Source organism: Panthera uncia, chromosome E3, assembly GCF_023721935.1.
Source record: "Panthera uncia isolate 11264 chromosome E3, Puncia_PCG_1.0, whole genome shotgun sequence".
Lineage (NCBI taxonomy): Eukaryota > Metazoa > Chordata > Mammalia > Carnivora > Felidae > Panthera > Panthera uncia.
In genome coordinates this window covers 25,462,029-25,481,652 of record NC_064815.1, presented here as the reverse complement: position 1 = coordinate 25,481,652, position 19,624 = coordinate 25,462,029, and the positions used below count along the sequence as shown (strand labels likewise).

The following is a 19,624-nucleotide window of genomic DNA, read 5'->3' as shown; positions in this document are numbered from 1 at the left end:
GGCCTACACCCATCCAAGTCCATTGTGAAGGCCTCGGCCTGCCCAGTGCACCCCCCAAGCCCCGTCCTACTTCGAGCCTCTATGCACAAAAGCCTCCGCTCACCTGTTGGCTGGACATTAAACGTCTCCCCCTGACCCCTACTCTGTGCGCTCCAGCTCCGTGACTACTCCTGCCCACTCTGCTGTAATGGTGGGTGGATTAGCCCACTCGGCGGCCACAGCAAAAAGCCACAGATCAGGGTGCTTAAACAAGCATCAACAAAAAAAAAAAAAAAAAAAAAAAACAAAAAAAAACAAGCATCATCAGGGTGCCTGGCTGGCTCAGTCGTTAGAACACGCGATTCTTGGGGCTTTGGGTGGCTCAATTAAGCGTCCGACTTCGGCTCCCGTCATGATCTCGTGGTCTGTGAGTTCGAGCCCCGCGTCGGGCTCTGTGCTGACAGCTCGGAGCCTGGAGCCTGCTTCAGATTCCGTGTCTCCCTCTCTCTCTGCCCCTTCCCTGCTTGCACTCTGTCTCTCTCAAAAATAAATAGACATTAAAAAAGAAAAAAAAAAGTAACATGTGATTCTTGATCTGGGGGTCGTGATGTCAAGCGGCATAGAGCCTACTTAAAAACAAAAACAAAAACCAAGCATCTATTTTGTCACAGTTCTGGAGGCTGGAAGTCAAGATCAAGTCCACTTGGTTGGTTTCTTCTGAGACCTCTGTCCTTGGCGGGCGGATGGCTGTCCTCTGGTCACGTGGTCTTCCCTCTTCGCTGCATCCCTGGTGACTCCTTGTCCTAATCTTTTATGAAGACACCAGTCAGACTGGATTGCACCCCACCCTAAAGGCCTTACTTGATTACCTCTTTAACTGAATTCCCTCTTAGAGACCCCATCTCCGGATACCCTACATTCCGAGGCACTAAGGGTTAGGGCTTCTACATGCGAATTTTGAGAGACACAATTCCGTCCCACCCACAATTCCCCTGTGGGTGGGACACTCTCTAAGGACAGGGACGGGATCTGAGGCCTCTGTAAGGACCAGAGGGTCTCTGGGCCGGGCCGGGCCCCAGATGTGTTGTCCTACCCCGAAGCGGGTGCCCGGCAACGGCCCCCTCCTCCCGCTCCCCTTGGAGGAGCGGGTGGGGGGAGGCAGGCCGCAGAGTGAGGGGTGAGGGCTGTGTCCCTATGCTTCTGTTTCATGGGGACCCCCGCCCAAGAACATGGTGACTTCCGCCTCAGGCCAGGCAGCTTCCAGGGCTGCTGGGGGCAGGGACAGAGAGGGCTCCAGGGAGCCAGTGGGCTGGGCTGCCGGGGGTCAGCTGCCCAGCCGCGTGGCCAGGAGCTGGCTGTGCCCGGTCTGTGCTCCAAGCCTTCCTACGGACAGCGGGGAGGGACGAGCCCCCAAAGCTTTCTTGTGTCCCCATCCTGGGGAGGGGGGCGGGGTCTCTGGGGCGGTGGCAACGAAAGGTCAAAGTGACAGCTCTTCCTCTGGAATAACAAAAGGTATCTCAGAGAAAAATAGAAAAAGTCATTAACTGAACATCTACACGTCAGACCCCTTGAACCATCGCATCTCCCTGCCCCTCACAGCAGCCCTGGGTGACGAGAATGACTGACCCATTGTACAGACGTGAACACTAAGGCTCGCAGGCGAGGTGTAACAAGTCCAAGGGCTCGACCCTGGAGAGGTCCTTTGCTCTTCCCCACACTGGCCCTGGGGGTCTTCCTAGAAGGTAGACAGTCACAGAGCCCAGCAAAGCTCTGAATTTAGTGAAACTGGGCCCGGCCACCTTCTGGGGGGATAGATGGCTGCCATTCTGACTGTCTAGCTCCTGCCACACCCTTCTTATGGCTGGGACATTGCCTTCCTGCTACGTGCACTCTCAGAGCCAGCACTGGCCACAGGACGTCTTCGTGAGAGTCACACAACGGTGTCCCTTCTCAAGGACGCGGCCCCTCACCCACAGCAGGTACGACACTGCACAGGCCCGCTTCTGCTGGGGGCTTGAGTCTGCGCTCCTACTGTAGCTGCAGGAGAGTGTGACTTGCCAGCCTCCCGTGCAGCCAGGGTGCCCACCAGTCATGCACCCACACCAGACAAAGAAGTGACCGCCATGCCCAGCTTCCAGAGGCAACCAGGCCAGAAGCTCGCATGGTGGGACCCAAGGAATGCAGCTTTGTTCTGCACTGGGATTCCTGATGTGGTCTCCAGCCCTGGCTCTCAGAGCTCTTCTAGAACATTCCTTCCCCACCTGGCTCACCAAAGTTGGTTCCTTGTTCCAGTTGCTTCCTAGTCCCAGTGTTCCACTGTTTGCGGCTGAGAGCACACTGGGGTGGGGGTTCCCGGGCCCTGTGGAGCCTGAGCCCCCCCCGCCGACGGTTTCCTGGGTGTGTGAGAGAGACTCCACTTCTGGGCAGAATGCAGTTCTGTCCGGTTAAAAACGATTAAGAAGTGATTCAGCCAAATGAGAGGAGCAGTGAGTGACAGAACCCATGACAGACAAACGTCAGGGCTCCTGTTTTCCTTTCCCAAAAAATGACACCAGTCACAAAGGACCATGTTTCTAGGAAATGTTCAGGAAGTAGACAAGCGGTTGCCGGGGACAAAGAGAGGCGACTGCCTCAGGGGCACAGGGTGTCTTTTAGGATGATTACAATATTCGGAAGTTGGAAGTACTGATGATGAGTGGACAGGTCTACGAATATGCCAGAATTCAGCAAACTGAACAGTGTAAGTAGGTATATCGCATGGTATTTGAATTCTATCTCCATGAAGCTGATTATTTTTTTAAGTTTATTTATTTATTCCGAGAGAGAGAAAGAGAGAGAGAGAGAGAGCAGGGGAGGGGCAGAGAGGGAATCCCAAGCAGACTCCATGCTGTCAGCACAGAGCCCGACGTGGGGCTCACACTCACAAACTGGGAGATCATGACCCGAGCTGAAATCAAGAATCTGACACTTAACCGACTGAGCCACCCAGGTGCCCCTGAAGGTGATATTTTTTAAAAAAGAACGTGAACATATATTTGCCTTTTATAAGGCAGTCAGTCAACAAATGTTCATTAAGCACCCACGGGGAGTCAGGCACTGTGTTAGCTCCAGGGGCGTCTTGGTGAGCAAATCAGACATGGTCCCTGCCCTCCTGGAGTTCACAGTTTAGTGGGAGAGATGCAAAAGTCACCCTTTTAAATGTCTAACTACAAAATGGAAAACGTGCTGAGAAAGGAGAGGGCTCCAGGAGAGCTGAAGGGTCAGAAAGGGCTTCCCTGCAGAAGCCACACTGGAGCTGATGAATGATCTAGAGGAGCGAGGCGGAGAAGTGTCTTACACTGAGGGGGGAAAGCAAGTGCAAAGGCCCTGTGGCAGCAGGGCTAACCAGGGACCTGTGTGGCCAGAACACAGGGAATAAGGGATGGATCAACGGGCCCTCAAAACTGAGATGGTGAATCTAGACTCTGGTCTTGGAGCAGGAAGTGACTGCAAGTCGGGAGCAAAGGTGAACACCATCAGGTTCACAATCTGGTCCCTCTGGATACTGAGAGGAGGAGGGCTATGGGGGTCAGGAACGCTGCTAGAGGCGGGAGGGGGCTGGCTGGGGATTGCAGGGACAACGGGCAGGAATAGGTGGTTCAGAGGCACAGACGAAGTGAACCCAGGGGGTGCGAGGGAGTGCTCAGTGCCCCCCCACCCCGCCCCGCTTGGTTTCCACCTGCTGTCATCCTGATCCTTTCGATTTCTGGTCTGATGAGTCATCTGAGAGTCATCACCCCCACAACTGCTGCTGTTTTTTTCTTTTTAACAATGAACTTATTTTTTGCCACTGAGCCATTACCTTACACGCCAACGGATTTGGATTTGGAGGCCTTCCCTCAAATATAGCCCTGGGGAAAAATTTTAAACGCTATTTAATAAAAGATGCACCATCACATGGCTGTCACTACAGGCTCTACTCAAGGCTGTCACGAGCTGGCCTGTGCAGAGCTGGGGTCCGGCTGGTAACCCTCTGGAGCATGACTCTGGGGCAGAATGCCCCGACATGCTTCCTCAGGGCCCGTGCTGGCCATGACCAATCCTGCCGCCCTTTCTCCAAGTGGCTTCTGCGACACCCTGGCGTGCTGGTCACCACAGCCCTGGGCCAGAACAGACCCCCAGTCTGGCGGAGTCACAGGGTGGCCTCCCCCTGACCCAGGACAGGCTCGTAAAATATTAACGACTTGTTAACGTTCTTCTGAGCGCACCCATCTGCTAAGATGGTGTCCCCAGAACCCCCTTTTCCAGAAGTCTGCTCTGAAGCAAGCTGGGGGACGGAACCACTTTCAGAACAGAAAGCGCCTCCATTTTCCAGTCACACACCCCACCCCACCCCCCATCAGAAACCCGAGCATGGCCTCTCCTGGGGCATCTCTCTCATCTACGAAGTCCCAGTTCCTTGGGTCACCTCCTGAATATTCTGGAATCCACCTCCTCCTCTCCAACTTCCTTTGTCTGCCCTGGTTCAGGCCCGGTTCCATTTGCCTGGAAGACCAGGCCAGTCCCCCTTGCTCTGGCCTCCGGTCTCCTAGTCCCTGCTGCCAGCCCCCCCGGGGCACCATTTGTGCCACCGAGGGGGAGACTATTCACACCTGGTCTCCCTGACTCTCTCGCTCTCTCTTCCTCCCTCCCTCCCCTCCTACTTGACTCACTTCCTTGTGCCCCTAAAGACTCCTCTCAGAAGTCACCCTTGGGAAGCCCCCTTGACCTCAGGTGGGGTCAACCCCCCCCCCCCCCACTCCCACGGCCACGCTTCACCTACTGTGCTGTAGGGTCTGTTTTGGGCCCGTCTTCACAGTCAAGCCCCACATGGTCGGATGGGGCAAGCACAGCTCCTCACAGGGCTCCGGGGTGCCCTGCACACACAGGGGACATCGCTGGGGCTGTGCCTGGGATCAGCACAGGTTCCGGCACTAAGAATAAGCCACAAGAGGGCCCTGGGACACACAGGAGCTCGGGGCAATTCCTGCTGCTGCCTGATCTTCCGGCCCTGAGCTGGTTCGTTCATGTTTTCACTCAGCCAACACCAGTGGAATCCTTTTCCTCCTCGCCATACCCGAGCTGGGTGTCTGGGCCCAGAGGGCCTCTCCATCTGGTGCTGGAGCCAGGCCTGGACAGGACAGCGCGAGACAGGTGCTGTTGGACACAGCTGGTGAGGGTGGGAGGCACTTGGAACGCTTAGAGGCCAAGAGGGACCTAGGTTCCACAGCAGCAGCATTTCAAAAGCGGCTGCCCAAAGCGGCTGGCTCCCATGGCCAGATGTCACCCAGGACACCGGAGCCTGAGATCCTGACTGCATTTGAATCGGCTTCTGCCTGCACCTGGAGGTATTGCGGCCGAAGGGGCTGCAAGTAGGATGGAGGATAAACCACTAGGGACCAGGGCTTCATGGGTTTTGAAAGCAAAACCTCCCTGAAGTGTTTGCCTGGGAGACAGTACTGCTAAATCCGCGGAAGCTGCATTAGCGGTGGCCTCTTGGCCCTGAAATGCAAGGATGGGTTTCCCTGGGGTCTATTAGGAGATGGGGCACCTCGAAAATGCAGTTAGGGCTGTGCGTCAAAAGGACAGGCTCGGGGCAGACCCCGGGGTGGAAGGGGTGAAGCGGGGCTGGGCCCCGGGCGCAGATGCCCCTTTCCCCACACCAGCGCGGGCGCCGCTAGGGGGACGGAGACCGCGTTTATTCACCTCTGAGGAGGGCGGGTACACATGGGTCACGGCCGGGCGCCGTGCAGGGGCGGGGGGCCTGCATGCTGGGAGCCGCGGTCCCACCGAATAAGAAGGGGGGTGGCCGGGGACCAAGGGGGGGGGGGGGGGGGGGGGGGGAAGGCAGTGGGCAGAGCGTGGAGGACAAGTCGCCCAGCCTCAGTTTCTCCATCTAGAAAATGGTGGCGGTTGTGTAGACTGGACGGCCCTCAAGCGAGTGCGTGACTGCTCATCCCTTTGGCTTGACCCAGATGAAGTCTGGAGTCCTGACCTCCAGAAAGTGGCGACGGCTCCTCAGCATCAGGTCACCGCTGGAACCTGCCAGTCAATTGCCTCAGGCGGGTCTGTGAATACGAGTGCGCGTGCGCGGGGCCGGACGGCTGCGGCGCACCGGCGCCACCGTGTGGCCAAAGCTGGACCCACCGGCCCTGCGAGAAGTCGGACGCTAGGGGGAAGTCTAAAGTGTGTACTGCCTGATGGTGGGGGGCTCCGGGGCCTCAGAGAGCCCATTGGGGTGAACATCTAAGGAGCTTGAACCCGAGGGTATGTGACAATCTGACAGCCCTAACAGTAACAGGTCACATCTGGACACGTGGTCATCTCAGGTCCAGAGTGGTGAGTGAGCTCCCCAAGTTCAGGACTGGTTCCTCCTGAGGCTCCATGTCTAACACTGGCAGTGGCATACAGCAGGTGCTTAATAAATGTTGGTGGAGCGAGAATGAGTAAGCCATCTGTGTGTGCAATAGGGTTGGAAGTGGTGGAATCAGTGGTCAGACGGCCACAATGTGCCTCTACGCTCTGAACTTCTGGCCACCCTCAGAAAGTGCCCCTGCCTGGGGGACAATGGAGGTGCCTCTGAAGGCTTCACTGCAGCCCCAGCCACTGGAAGGTGGGACAGAGAGACAGAGGGAGGCTCGGACTTCATGCACCCAGTGATGGGCCTGGCCCAGTCCCCTGCACAGGGCAGAGCAAGGCCCCCCACTGGGCCCCTCCTGGAGCCTGGAAGCTTCTGGTCAGTGTGGCCTCTCCACGTTACCTCTCACAGAGGTAGGGGTGGAAGTGGGGGCTGCATGCTGGCCTGACCATGACCCTCCCCCCAGACTTGATGCAACTTCAGTTGCCTGGAGAGGGCAGAATGGGAAAGGCAAAGGCAGGGCTGCAGGTGGTGGGACATCGGGCGGGTGGGGCGGCGCAATGGGGGAGGGGCATGTGGGCGCAGGAGCTGGGAATGCGCACTGCGTACGTGGCCCCCAACTTCCCAGGGCCCCGCCCCAGCCCCTTCCACCAGGCTAGGGGCTGAGGCTGGGGAGGGGGTCCAGGCCAGGCTCATAGCCCACGGGCAGGGTGGCGGCCTCAGTGGGTGGGATGTGGTGGGTCAAGTAGCGCTTCCCCTTGAAGGAGCCAATCCGCAGCTGCTCCGGGACTTCCTCTGGCCACCACAGGCTGGAGCTGGATGGGGAGAGGAGACCAGACTGGGTCCCTGCTGTGGGGAGCCATCTGCCAAGTCAGGGCCTCCTCCCGCAGCCTCTCCCTTTCCTTCCTTCCAGAACCTGCTTCTGGCCCACCTCCTCCAGGTGGTTGCCCCGAATACCCTGGTTTCAGTTCACTGAAGCCTCCTTGGAGAGAAAACACGGCCTGGGAGGAGTAAGGCTGGGGCCAAGGACATGCTGAAGGACAGGGCAGAGCAAGGTGGCCCCTTCTCTGAACCTGTCATCAGAGGAGCCTCTGGCCCACCTCCCTGCTGTCCAGGCGAGAGATACTCAGGGCGGAAATTTCCCGCACACCCCTGGAAGGGGAACCGCCAACTCAGCCGCAGTGTTCCTGGAGGGCTTTCAGGTGCTGGGACCAGTGAGAGGGAAGGGGCTCTGGGTGGAAGAGGGGCCCAGGGGGATGTCAGCACTCACAAGCGCACGGTGGACGCAGCCAGGAAGGCCAGGAGCAGGAGGCCGGCCAGAGAGGAGAGGATGGAGGCGATGACAATCATGTCACCGCTTCGCCGCCCTGGCCACGTGTCGATAGAGCCTGGGGCCTTCCCTGCACACAGCGTACGCTCAGAGGCTGCCCCTCCAGCCCAGGGCAGTCACTTCCCCCTCCAGACTCACGCTCAAGGCCTGACTGCCTCGAGCCCCAAGACAGCCCCCTGAGCCCACCCCATTTGTCCATCCCAGCGGGGCATCAGTGCCCTCCCAGCCCGGACCACCCACCACCGCTCCAGCCTTTTTTCTTAGTCTCACTTTCTAGGCTGTTCTTGCCAACACGCCCACCCCACTGCACTGCCCACAGTGGGCAGAGCTGCGGCCGACCTCAGGACCAACCGGTGGCCGCCTCGTTTCCTGGAGCGTGGCATTCAAGGCCTTCAGATGACAAGACCCTCCACCCCCGCCAACACCCAGCCTCTACAGCCCGTCTCCCAGGTGTCCCTCACCCCGGGGCACTGGCCTTCCTACATGCAGTTTCCTCAGCCTGGTCCATCACCAGCCCTTTAGGGCCCCGCTGAGGGAAGTCTCCCAGAACCTGCGGCCCTGACTCTGACCCCAGCCTCTTTGTGCCCTGGCCCTTCTCCACCTGGCAGCGCTTGGGCCAGGGCTGGCTCCCCATTGGAGGGGAAGACTGTTTCTGCCCACAACTGGGCTGCGACCTGGGCACCCGAGGTTGTGTTGATGTGGATGGACACAGCTGGTGTCTCTGCCAGTGAGGCTGACCCAGTGCCTCCTTGCCCCCAGAATGAGGTTCTTTTTGGGGGATGGGCTGGACTTGGAGACTTCCTCCAGGCCCCCAGTCTCATGGCAGCAGGGGGAGGGGCCGGCTGAGCAGGACCACTGGGCAGAGGGTGACTCGTCCACAGGGGCAGACTGGAGCCAGAGCACGCCCCGCCCCCCTACGCTACCTTGGTGGAGAGTAATGGGGTCGGACCACCTGGTCTCGGCCTGGGGTGAGCCGCTGGCGTCCATCAGGAGGAACTTCACCCTGGGGAGAGGAGAAGGAGTGGGGCTCAGAGCCTGAACTGCCCTGGGCCCGGTGACCAAAGCAGCCAAGCCCCAGGCAGTTCTGGGCTGGGCTCTTGTAGGGCCTGTCAGGGCCAGCCATGGCCTGGTCCTGCTCTGAGAACCCCCCAAGACCTCTCTGGCCACAGTGACCTCTGCCAGCAGCCCCAGTCCACCTGAGCCATTGCTCTCCAGACTCCCCATCAGGTTTAGGGGGCCTCCATCACTGTCCCATACAGAGTGCCTCAGGGAGTCAGATGGGGCTGGGGGCCCCGGGCCTCGTAGAGAACAGCTGGCCAAGTGACATCTAGAAAGCCATAGAAGTCTCCCCAGTAGGGTCAGGCACCCTAAGCAAAAGCCCAGGGAGGAGAGGGGTGTTCAAGAGCCTGGGATCACAAGGAGAGGCAGGCTGAGACCTGAGGGCACCAGAGGCCATGCAGAGGAGCTCAGGTTGTATCTTTGTGCCAGGTGGGGGGCTTGGCAGATGTCTGAGCATGGAGGGGCCCAGGCAGGCTGGTGTGGAGGGCAGCCAGCGCTGGTGGCTGCTAGGAATGGGGGCAGGAGGTTAAGATGAGGCTGAGCCAGGAAGTGGGCATGGGGGGAGGTAGGAAGGCGGTTCTGTCAGGGCCGGGCGGTTCTGTCAGGGCCGGGCCCGGGGAGAGGGCAGAGGGAGGCGGTTAACGGAGGTGCCGGTCCAGCCCACACCAAGCCCCACCTTCCCTGCGCCCCATGCTGGTTCTCTCGGCTGGACTTGGTCTCCCTGAGGACACCTGGTCCTGTCCTGTGGCCCAGGTGGCCCTCATCTGGACACCTGCTCTCTCACTCTGGCTCCTCCCGTGACCCTGACAAGCCCTTGGTGCCCTGTGGCTCTGTTTCTTCACCTGTAAAAGTGAGCAGTAGGCTTATTTCCTGTTCCCCTGTCTTGTACCCACTGATTGGGTCTGGACTCAGCCCTGGGCTCAGATTCCTACCAGATCTACCCCGGGGCTAGTGGCTGCAGCCCAGCAGCTCCCCACCCCTGACCCTGGGCCTGAGACCCCACCCTGCCCCCACAAGCCCTGTGGTGCCCACTTCCTCGTGGGCAGGTCTCCTGGAAAGGCCACATTCTGCCTGCCCCCCAGCTTGGATGAGCGTTGCTCCCTGACCCCCCCGCAAGGCTTGTGAAGGGGAGGAGCCTGCCGCCAGGATGGGGCCCTGGGGGGAGGCTAGGGAGGGCAGCCCTGTTCCCCCAGGCCCCTTCTCCCCCAGTACAGGCCCTGTCCCAGGACCCAGGCAGAATGACTCACCTGTAAGGTCCAGGGCTGGGGAGGGGGGTGTTGCAGAAGGGTGGCTCACGGAGGTCAGCAAGGCAGCCAGGGTCATTGCCCACCCGAAGCAGGGGGATGCCCCTGCCGCCCCCCACGGGGTCCTCACAGGGCAGCTGGTCCAGGGACAGGGGCAGCGTCATATAGTGGCCATCGGTCAGCAGCCGTGGGAAGGCTGGGATCTCAGCCAGCGTCTGTGGGTTCCGGAAGTCCCTGGAGGCTGCAGGAGAAAGGGACAGACGGATGGGGCTAGAGGGCATAGCCCCAGGCTGGGTCCAAGGCCTCCCACCCTGGCTGTCCATGCCTTCGGGCCCAGAGGCTCCCTCCAGACACAAATCAGGTCACTTTGTTACCCTCCCGGAGCCCCCCAGGATAAAGCCCCACGCCCAGTCCGCCTCCCTGCAGCTCTCCTCAGCCCCAGACCCGCACCATGACGCACCGTTGCTGAAGGCCACCACCAGCCAGATGGTGTTGGCAACAGGGGCATGCCCATCCAGGACACAGCGTGGCTGCTCCAGGGAGAACGTGGTGGCTGTGACCTTCCCTTCCAGGTCCCAGGCTGTGATCTGCGGCGTGTAGGGGATCAGCTCTGTAGTCACAGAGATAAGCATGAGGGTCCTGGGGCCTGCCTTCCCTGGGCCTGCCTTTCCCAGTTGGAGGAGTGGGCTCCCAGGGTCTGTGAATTCATCCCAGGACCCCCACTCACCCAGGCTCATACAGGGCGGGGGCCAGACCAGCGCCCCCATGAGGAGGAGAGACAGCAATGGGCCAGGCTGCCTCTGGGAGAGCCCCATGATGGCTGCCCAAGCTGGGGCTTCTTCCACATCCACAGCCCAGGGCGATCTGGCCACCTCCTGCTGCACGCCCTCCCCCAACACCTTGACCCTGGAGGAGCTGGTTAGTCAGGCTTCCAGGCTGGCCGAGGGCTGGAAAGACCTGAAAATGTAAATGCACCCCACCCCTCCCACTGGCCCAGCCTACCATGAGGAGGGAGCTAGGCAGGGCTGCAGGGTGGGGCAGGCCAGTGCCAGGCCCCACTGCCGGGAGGGAGGCGGATGCCACCGGACCCCCAGATGCCAGCCAGGAGGCCAGAGACTCCCAAGTCTGAACAGGGGTCCCACCCAGCCTCCCAGCCCTGGAGAGGACCCAGTCTCTGGAAACATGGGCTCAGGGCCACATGCCTGAGATTCCCACACCCCAGGTGCCAGGAGCCTCCCTCTGGCCTTCCATCCCCACCCAGGGAGTGGGGAACAGAGCAGAGGTCCCGACCTGTCCAGCTCCAGCCCCACCACAGCCCCCCTGGTCCTGCTGCCATCTCTGCGCCCTGCCCTCCCTCCACAAGGCCACATTCTTGTCTGAAGGAAGAATCTGGAGTCAGACGAAGGACCTCTGACAGCTGACAAGCCTCCACTTACTTTACTCCCTTTGGCTCTATTTTTTTTCAATTAAGACATAATTCAAAAGAAGATATAATTCACACGGTATAAACTTCATCCTTTTAAAGCGTACAGCTCAGTGGGTTTTCACAAGGTTGTGCAAGCATCACCAAGGTCAGCACATTTGCAACACCCCAAGAGGACAGTCTGTACCCATTGAAAGTCACTCCCCATTCCCGGCTCCCCTGGCAACCTCGCACCTGCTCTCTGCCTCTACAGACTTGCCTGTGCCGGACATTTCACAGCAACGGAATCACACACGTGGCATCTTGCGTCTGGTCTCTGTCACCTAGCATCCTGTTGTCCAGGTTCATCCACGCAATAGCACGAGGCGGGAGTTCGTTCTTCTCAGGGCTGCGGAACTTTCATCCCGCCGGATGGAAACCAGGCATTTTATTCACCGGCTCCTCCGCTGACACCCATTCCCGCTGTTTGGCTTCTGTAAGTAAGGCTGTCAAGCGCGCTCATGCCCAAGTTTTGTGTGGACCTGTTTTCCGTTCTCGGATACACACCTGGGGTGGAATTGCTGAGTCACAGGGTAACTGCCTTCTTTCTTTTTTTTAATATTTTATTTGTAAGTAATCTCTACACCTGCTGTGGGGCTCGAACTCGCGACCCCGAGATCTAGAGTTGCATGCTTTGCCAACTGAGCGAGCCAAGTGCCACAAGACACTCAAACTTTTCGATGGAAGAAAATGCTCTAAGATATAATACACTCAGCTTTAAACCAACACATCATGAAATAGAACTTAATTTTTTTTTCTTACGGAGAAAAGGACCTCAAGGAGGCAAAAGTATCCCTGGCCCACTCAGGATGTGCCACCCTGCCCCCCCCCCCCCCCCCCCCCCCCCCAACCCCGGGGCCCTGCAGCCCCAGGCCCCAATCACCGCCCCCAGGCAGACAGCAAGCTGGGGTATTTGATGTTCCTGAGAGGGCTGGGAAGAATTAGGACTTCAAGGATGACGTCAAACCAATCCTGGCCCAATTCCAGCCCCGGCTCCACGCCCTACTATGAGCCTGCGACCTGGGGCGGGTCACTGCATCCGTGACCGTTTCCTCAGCGGCACCAGCCACATGTGAGTGGCGCTTTACTGTGGTAGTGAACGGGACGGTGGGCCTGGCGGAGCTGCTGGACCGCACACGGCGAGAACTGGAGTCGGGGACGGGGACGCAGCAAGGTCAGTGCTCGGGCTCTTGGGCCCTCTCTGCGGCCTCAGTTTCGTCACTGGGGAAAATGCGAGTCGGACGGGCAGCGTGTGAGCTCCCTCCTGCCCTGATGCAGCAGGGCACGTATGTGTGTGCTGCCTTCTCACATCAGCGCGCGCGCGCACACACACACACACACACAAAACCTCTCCACCAAAAACACACCAGGGCCTGCTGACTTTGGCTATAGGGCATTTATTGCAAACAGAACATCTGAGGTATGAGAAGCTGACCCAGAACCCACGCCTGCCCTGGCTACGATGGGGGACGGGGCAGTCTCGCCTCACCCCACGCCAGGCCCCCGGCACTACGGCCCCGAAGCAGCCCGCCAGCGGCAGGGGGCCCCACGCACTGAGGTAGCTGCATCTTAAGCCCCCACAAGTACAACTCCCCAGGCCTGCCTGATTCGCCTGTAGATCTGGGCCTGGAGGGGAGGATGGGGGCAGAAGGCGGGCCCCCACAAACCTCGCAGCCTCTGAGGAAAGGCACCTTCCCGCCTGCCCATCCCGGGGCAGCCCAGCCGGCAGCAGGGGGAGAGGGCAGCTGGCTGCCAGAGGCAGGCGCGGCGGGGCGGGATGGGGCCGGCCAGGCCCGGGGCTCACTGCTGCTCCAGGCAGTCCTCGGTCACCCCCTGGGCGGCCAGCTCAGCCAGCACATTCTGCAGGTAGTTGGGGTCGGGGTAGCCATGGCCTGTCACATTGCGGTCCATCTCTGTCTTGTGGTGGATCTCGTTCCACACCACTGTGTCGGTCTCTCCCGTGGTGCTGGATGTCCCTACCGTGAAGATCAGTCGCCTCTTCCAGGCCACTTTCAGCAGCTCCAGGACCTGCCCTCGAGGAAAGGGGGGGAGGGGAAAGGAGGGAGGGCCTGGTGAACAAGTGCAAACCTGGGCCTGGGTTTTTCACTCTGGAGAGGTGGGTGGCCAGGTGACAGGGTGAGAGCATCTGCGGCTCCCCCTCCTTCCCTGGTCTGATCTCCCCAGCAGTGAGGGCCGGGATGGCAGGAGCAGCCACCCACCAAATGCCAGCTGCAGGGTGGGGCACACTGAGGGGCGAGGCTCTCTGTCCCTTTGGCCTTTACTGCGAGCCACTGGCAGGCTGAGGTTGGGCCGCTCTCCCAAGCGATCTCATCCGCAGTCCCGGGCCGGGGCCCCATCTGTCGGGATCCCCAGCCTCCAGCCCCAGTCTTGACCACTCCCCCCCACCCCCCGGAACTCCATGTGCTGACCTGACTGCCCAGGAGGACCCCCCACCTCAGAGGGCGCCGCCATCCACTGCTCTGCTGCCGCTCAAGCCACACCCGGGGCCAGGCTAACTCTGCCCTACTTCCGAGTCAGCCTCTCCCCAGGCCAGGCTCACAGCAGCCAGAGGGCGCCCGACACCTCACTGCCCCCCGACACACACACACACACACACACACACACACACTCTCTCTCTCTCTCTCTCTCCCTCCCTCCCTCCCTCCCTCCCTCCCTCGGATCTGATCCTCCCCAGACGCCTCACACCCTCCAGCCCAGCCCACCTCTGCGACTCTCAAAGCTGCCACTCAAGCTGCTCCTCTGACCAGAATGCTCTCCTGGGTTGCAATACAGAGGTTGCTTGCAGGCCATCACGGTCACCCAGTCCTGTTCCCCTGTCCCCACTCTGCCCAACGCGTCACACTAGCCTGACTCAAGAGCAGGTGACCCGGCCAGAGAGGTTGCTAGAAGTGGCCTCCCCTCCCTGCTGGTCGTCTCTCCCTGCTGGTCGTCTCTCCTGGTCAAGGATGCCTCACAGATAGCAGGCAGCCCCGGGAAGGAGTGGCCAGCACCCCAGCCAGCCCCAGAAGAAGGTGAACAGGGCAGAGCAGGTATGGCCACCAAGCTGGGCCCTCCCCATCCCACCTGCTCGAACAGCCCACGAGCAGCCAGGCCAAGCCCCGCCAGCAGAGGGCGGGGGGTGCCCCCAGGGTGGTAGGGCCTTACCTTGCGGCCCTGGGCATTGTCCGGAAGGTAGCACTGACGGGGAAAGCCCCTGGCAGTGAATGGCTTCCCGGGGTTGGGGTGCTCTGGGCCCTGCAGGAGGAACACAGACACAAGGAGGCAGGGTACCCTGAGAGGGGCCCAGCAGCTGCAGAGGCCCTCACAGCCCGGCCCGCCCTTCACCTCCCTAGCCGGAGATTTGTCTGCACTCAAGTGACCAAACAGATCGCTGTCTCGAATCTTGCCCCTCAGAGACCCAACATGACGTGGCCTGCCTCCGGCGACCACCTTCCCTGACCCCACGCCATTCGGCTTGGCATCACACGCTCCTGCAAATGTCCTGATGAGACTGGAATTCATCAAAGGCTGGGGCTCCCATTCCGCTGGGCACTGGGCTCTTTGGCCTAGAAGGCCAGGCCTCCCTTCCTGACACCCTCGCTCCTTGCTCGAGATGGTGCCATGGCAGGGCCGGAGACAGTGGCAGCAAACTGGACGGAAGGGTGGGCGGCTGGAACAGTGGGGGATCCTTGCCCGTGCCCTCTGCCACTCAGAGACACGCCACATATACTCCACACTCCCCTCCTGCTCTGTGGTTCTGGGGCTGTCTGGAATGTTTTTAAAATTCACTACAACCCACTGAGAAGAAATGGAGGGAAACCAGGGAAAAGTGTATGGTTAAACGAAAGAGGGACTCTCCATCTGTCACAGACAGGCCACCTGGGTCCTGGCCTCCACAGCCCTGTATCTTCCCCACCCGCCACCAGCTCTGAGGTCAGTCCTGGCCCAAGCAGGAGGCCTAAGGGTCCAGGGCTCCTGTCTGGGTCTCTACTGCGACCTTCTGCTCGGGCTCCTGTCTTGCTCTTGACATCGGACACAGCCCTGCCACAGGCCTGGATCTGGCCACCGAGCTGGTCTCTCAAGGACAGTCCTCAGTGTTGGCACCTCCCTGCCCTCTGGGTTCTTCCACTATCCAGACCTTCAACACAAGTGTTCTTCCTGCTTATACACTTGGCCTCCCGCCCAGCACAAGTCCAGCCAGGATGTCTCTGCCTCCAGGATGCCCTCCCTGCGTCAGGAAAGGGCCGGAGGCCATCTCTTTGCTTCCACAGCCCTAAGAGCTTGTTCCACCTCCGGACACCAGTGCCCCCGGTTCCTGAGAGCCTGAACTTGGGAAGCCCGGGCATCCTGAGTGCCTGGGGTCGGGGGTGGGGGCGTGGGGGGGGAAGGCAGACTACAGGGAGAGGGGCAGGGTAGGAAGAAGTGTGCCCCAGAGCGAGAGGGACCGAGTCCAGAACGGTCTGAGGAGGCTCCTCCTGTGCTGGGGGCCCTTACCTGGATGCCGTGAGGAATGTTGTAAACTATAAGTATCGTCCCACAGTCCTCATGGCCAGGGAGGGACACCTGGAACTTGAACACCTCCATCTTTCCCTGGGGCTGGGTCCCGGTTTTCTCTCCGTAGATGGTTTTGCAGGAAGGACACTGCAAACTCCCGTCCTGAGGCAGAGCAGAGCACCTAGTCTCAGCCGGTGCCGAGAGAGCACCCAGGCACCCTGTCTGGCTGTCGAGGTGGGGAAGAGCCCACAGGGGCTCAGCTCGGCCCGCTGTCACACAGCAGGTCCCTCCTTGCACAGAAACCCGATCCTGAGAGCATCCCTGTGAAGATGTCCTACACCAGAAACTCCTCAAGCCATTTCCATCCAAGGGGAGAGGTACCAGGAGGCGAGCATCAAGTAGGAAAATCAGGTTTATGAGCAAAAGTCTCCACGATCTAACATGTTTAAAATCAAACAAAAAGCCCCGTGACCTCTCAACTGACTGTGCTGGCACCCTGGCTGGTACAGGGGTGGCACAGCGATCTGCAGAGAGGCCAAGCGGGGCCCGAAGGTCTGCCACGTGACTCAGTTCTCTCTGTCCTCCCAACCTGTCCATTCCGGCTGAACTCCACTGAAGGGAAGCAGCCAAGTATCACCTGTCACCCTCGGCAACCCCGGCGGCCAACCCCTATCCTGCTGTGAGGCCAAGGCCTACAGACATCTTAAGGTCGCCTCTGAGTGCCCTGGGGCCCACATGGCAGCAGCAGTCACCAGCTCAGATGCAACAGGACTGGGACAGGACTATGGGCAGGTTGCCCCGACCCCCACCCTGGGGTCAGACGTGTGGGCACCTTGTTCCCATTGCAGTACATGGCCAGCAGACAGAGCAGGTGGAAGGCATGGCTGCACTTGACGAGGCGGCCCACGGCTACTGGCCCAATGGTCTTGCTGTCGGTCACGTCGCTGTACCCGGACACCACGGACAGTTTCTCCATACAGATGATGCAGTCCTAGAAGGAGACCAACACAGGGCACGCTCACCAAGGGCCCACTGCGCCAAAAGGGGAGAAGGGAAAGAAAAAGCCTTTGTCTGCTGAAACGCCAGGATTACGGACAATTCTACAGCTGGGAACATAGCTGGGAACACAGAGGAGTCCCCAGATTCTGCGCCCTCAGAGGGCTCACCGTAGTACAGAAGACAACAGGCAGCAGTGAGCATGGGGGACATGGGGGCCTTGGCAGTAACAGGGCACGGGCAGGGAGAGGGGGCAGAACAGGGCAGGCTCCTTAGAGGTGCCCCCCAAGCTGGGTGTCACAGGGGAAAGGACCTTGCCGGGTAGATAAGCACAGGAACGGGCATTCCAGAGAAAGGGAAGAGGATGTTCTGAAGCAGGAACCAGCATAGAGTTTGGGGAGGGCGGTGGTAATTGCAGGGGGCAAGGGGTGAGTAGGGTGTAAGAGACCGGTGGGACAGGACCAGGTCCCGGAAGGTTCTGATGGCTAAGCTCAGAGCTGGGCTTCGTCTCACACGTCAGGGGACCCTGCTGAGGTGCTCTACAGTGGGGGCACCACCAGGACCACAGCTGCGTGCAGGCTGTACAGGTGGCAGCTTGGAGGGCAGGAGGCTGGCACAGAGCGGCCCAGTGATGCCGGGTGAGCACAAGGGCAAAGACAAGGACACAGACGTATGCTGTCAAGTGGGAGACACGAAGACGGCCTCCAGGTCACTGTCTAAAGCTTTACCAGCCAGAGCTGCAGGGGAGAGGCAGGGCAGAGCCCTCGGTTCCGCACGGGCATGACCGCCCTTTAACCCACTGTCCAGAGTCCCCAGGACGCCCCATTCAAATCACAGACAAGTGGCGCTGCGGCCCCTGAAACAAGGCTCAGCACAGAGGCTCCGGTCCTGCCCAAGCAGCTATGAGGGTCTGGCAGGCCCTGTAATTACAGGAAGGCTGGCTGGCTTTCCCAGTAGCCAGAGGGGCAGGACTGCTATGGGGACAAAGCCACTCAGCCCGTGGGGAGTGCGGCAGGCTCTCCCATCCTTGGCCTCCAGGACTTCCAGGCACCAGGACGGCACAGGGACAGGAGCACCCAGAGGCCTGTGTAGGAGCTCTGCTCACTGGCGGCAAAGCTAGGATCAGAATCCAGGCCTCTGAAGTGCAGGCTGCCTCCTCTTGGTAGGGCCAGCCTCCTATGGGAGGCTGGGAGATTAAACCCAAGCACCTGGAGCACGGCCAGCACCCAGAGGCACTGTGGGAAGTACCCCCCGCGGCACAGGAAGGGCTGGTATCCTTCTCTGGCGCTACTCCTGGTCTCCAAACGAAACCAAAGGCAACATGGCTCCCGTGACACATACCTCATCTGGGGCTATCTTCAGCTCTTCGGTATAGTTTTTTATCACCTGTTCTGGCTCTGGCTTTGGAGTCCCTCCTAGAAGAGAGAAGGACAGAAGCAGTGTCCCAAGGAGTACGAAGTGGGGATGCTGGATCCAGAGAGGAAGAGGACAAGCCGCCAGGAGGGACATTCAGAGAGGCCAGGGCAGGAGGGTGAGCGTGCAGGAAGAGACGGGGTGGGGGGCCCGACTCGGCCATTCAGAGCCCTGCTGGGCAGAGCCCCCTCTGGCCCCACCAGGACGAGGACCAGAGACGGCTGCCGGTCACAGCCCCCAGGAGCCGCGTGCTGGGCCTCCACCACGTCCCTGTGCACGTTCAGTCAGGAAGCTAGACGGACCCAGGCTCCTCAGGAGGACACACAGAAAAGCCAAACAGCAGCTTCTAAAACAAACTACTGTGGGGAGTGTCCCGGCAGCGCTGTTTCACTCAACTGTCATCACTCTGGTGCGAAAGCCAAGGCAGGAGAAGTTTCAGGAGCCGAACGTGCAGCGGGTGCCCACCCCCGCGGCACACAGATGCCCACTGACTGCGGATGACGGCCACGCTGACAGGGTCATGACAAACCCCGGTTTTCTCTCGCCTGTCCCTGGACTGTGGGGTCTCAGTGACACCCCAACTCTGGGAAGGAGCCGAGGAGCAGCAGGAGGGGCACCCTGGCCACCCCACTCTTCTGTGCACATGTGCATGACGCTGCACCTGCACGAGCACCGGCCCCCATGCCCCCAAAACAAGAAACTCCCGCAGCGGGCGAGAGATCCGGCCAGGCCCGGGGCGGGGTGCGGGGGGGGGGGGGGGGGCTCTCCAGCCAGAGGCAGTGGCAGAATCACAGAGAATGGCAGCAAAGCCGTGCAGGGGCAGAAAGGAGGGACCAGGGAGACCAATGTGGCCTGGGAAAGCAACCCCGGCAGGGCTCCACATCCTGCCTCCAGGTCACCAGGCAGCTCCTGGTCCTAGCCTCTGAGTCCCGAAGGACCCAGTTTGAACTCAAACTCATAGCCACCAGCCTATGGCCGCAAGGACATACGAGCCTGACGGCTCCACAGCCAAGCGGCCTCAAAACCAGAGAAGGCTAGGGGTCAGCTATGAAGGGAGCAGAGGCTGGGAGCAGGCGACGTCAGGCTTGATTCTGGCTCTTGTGCTGGGACCAAATCATGTCACCTGAATCTCAGTTCCCTCACCTAAAAACAGAAACCTAACCCTGACCAAAACTGTGATTGCTGTGAAGGCATGAACCGCTAATACCTAAAAGGCAGCGACTGGCAAAGGAATATCACCCTCTCTTCCCCACACACACACACACACACAC

General features: G+C 60.1%; 2 protein-coding genes across 5 annotated transcripts in view; both read right to left on the bottom strand.

Moving 5' to 3' along the window:
- Nucleotides 1-514: 514 nt before the first annotated feature.
- UPK3B (uroplakin 3B) lies at nucleotides 515-12,308 on the bottom strand. Of its 4 annotated transcripts, XM_049639220.1 has the most exons (7): nucleotides 10,716-12,308; nucleotides 10,449-10,598; nucleotides 9,992-10,229; nucleotides 8,609-8,688; nucleotides 7,626-7,755; nucleotides 4,781-7,170; nucleotides 3,657-3,869 (listed from the first exon to the last, which is right to left on the bottom strand). In XM_049639220.1, the coding sequence occupies exons 1-6, from the start codon at nucleotides 10,801-10,803 to the stop codon at nucleotides 7,011-7,013; spliced, it is 846 nt and encodes a 281-aa protein (XP_049495177.1). In that variant the 5' UTR covers nucleotides 10,804-12,308; the 3' UTR covers nucleotides 3,657-3,869; nucleotides 4,781-7,010. The 4 variants fall into 4 exon arrangements, with proteins under 4 accessions (XP_049495179.1, XP_049495177.1, XP_049495176.1 ...); XM_049639219.1 differs by having other exon boundaries at nucleotides 10,449-12,308; XM_049639222.1 differs by lacking the exons at nucleotides 3,657-3,869; nucleotides 4,781-7,170; nucleotides 7,626-7,755 and adding an exon at nucleotides 515-787 and having other exon boundaries at nucleotides 10,449-12,308.
- A 523-nt stretch (nucleotides 12,309-12,831) lies between these two features.
- DTX2 (deltex E3 ubiquitin ligase 2) overlaps nucleotides 12,832-19,624 on the bottom strand; it is a 35,831-nt gene continuing 29,038 nt past the window's right edge. Inside the window, 5 exon segments of the mRNA XM_049639209.1 lie at nucleotides 12,832-13,478; nucleotides 14,616-14,705; nucleotides 15,945-16,106; nucleotides 16,777-16,935; nucleotides 18,282-18,355. Of these exon segments, the coding sequence (XP_049495166.1) occupies nucleotides 13,251-13,478; nucleotides 14,616-14,705; nucleotides 15,945-16,106; nucleotides 16,777-16,935; nucleotides 18,282-18,355 (713 nt within the window). The 3' untranslated portion in view covers nucleotides 12,832-13,250.

Bases quoted from the DNA above. Each gene is read 5' to 3' on its own strand.
- UPK3B (XM_049639219.1), bottom strand. From the start codon at position 10,803: ATGGGGCTCTCCCAGAGGCAGCCTGGCCCATTGCTGTCTCTCCTCCTC. The intron at 8,689-9,991 runs GTGAGTCATTCT...TCCTCTCCCCAG, and splicing joins CCCAGCCCTGGACCTTACAG to GGTGAAGTTCCTCCTGATGG. The intron at 7,171-7,625 runs GTGAGTGCTGAC...CTCCCCATCCAG, and splicing joins GCTGCGTCCACCGTGCGCTT to CTCCAGCCTGTGGTGGCCAG.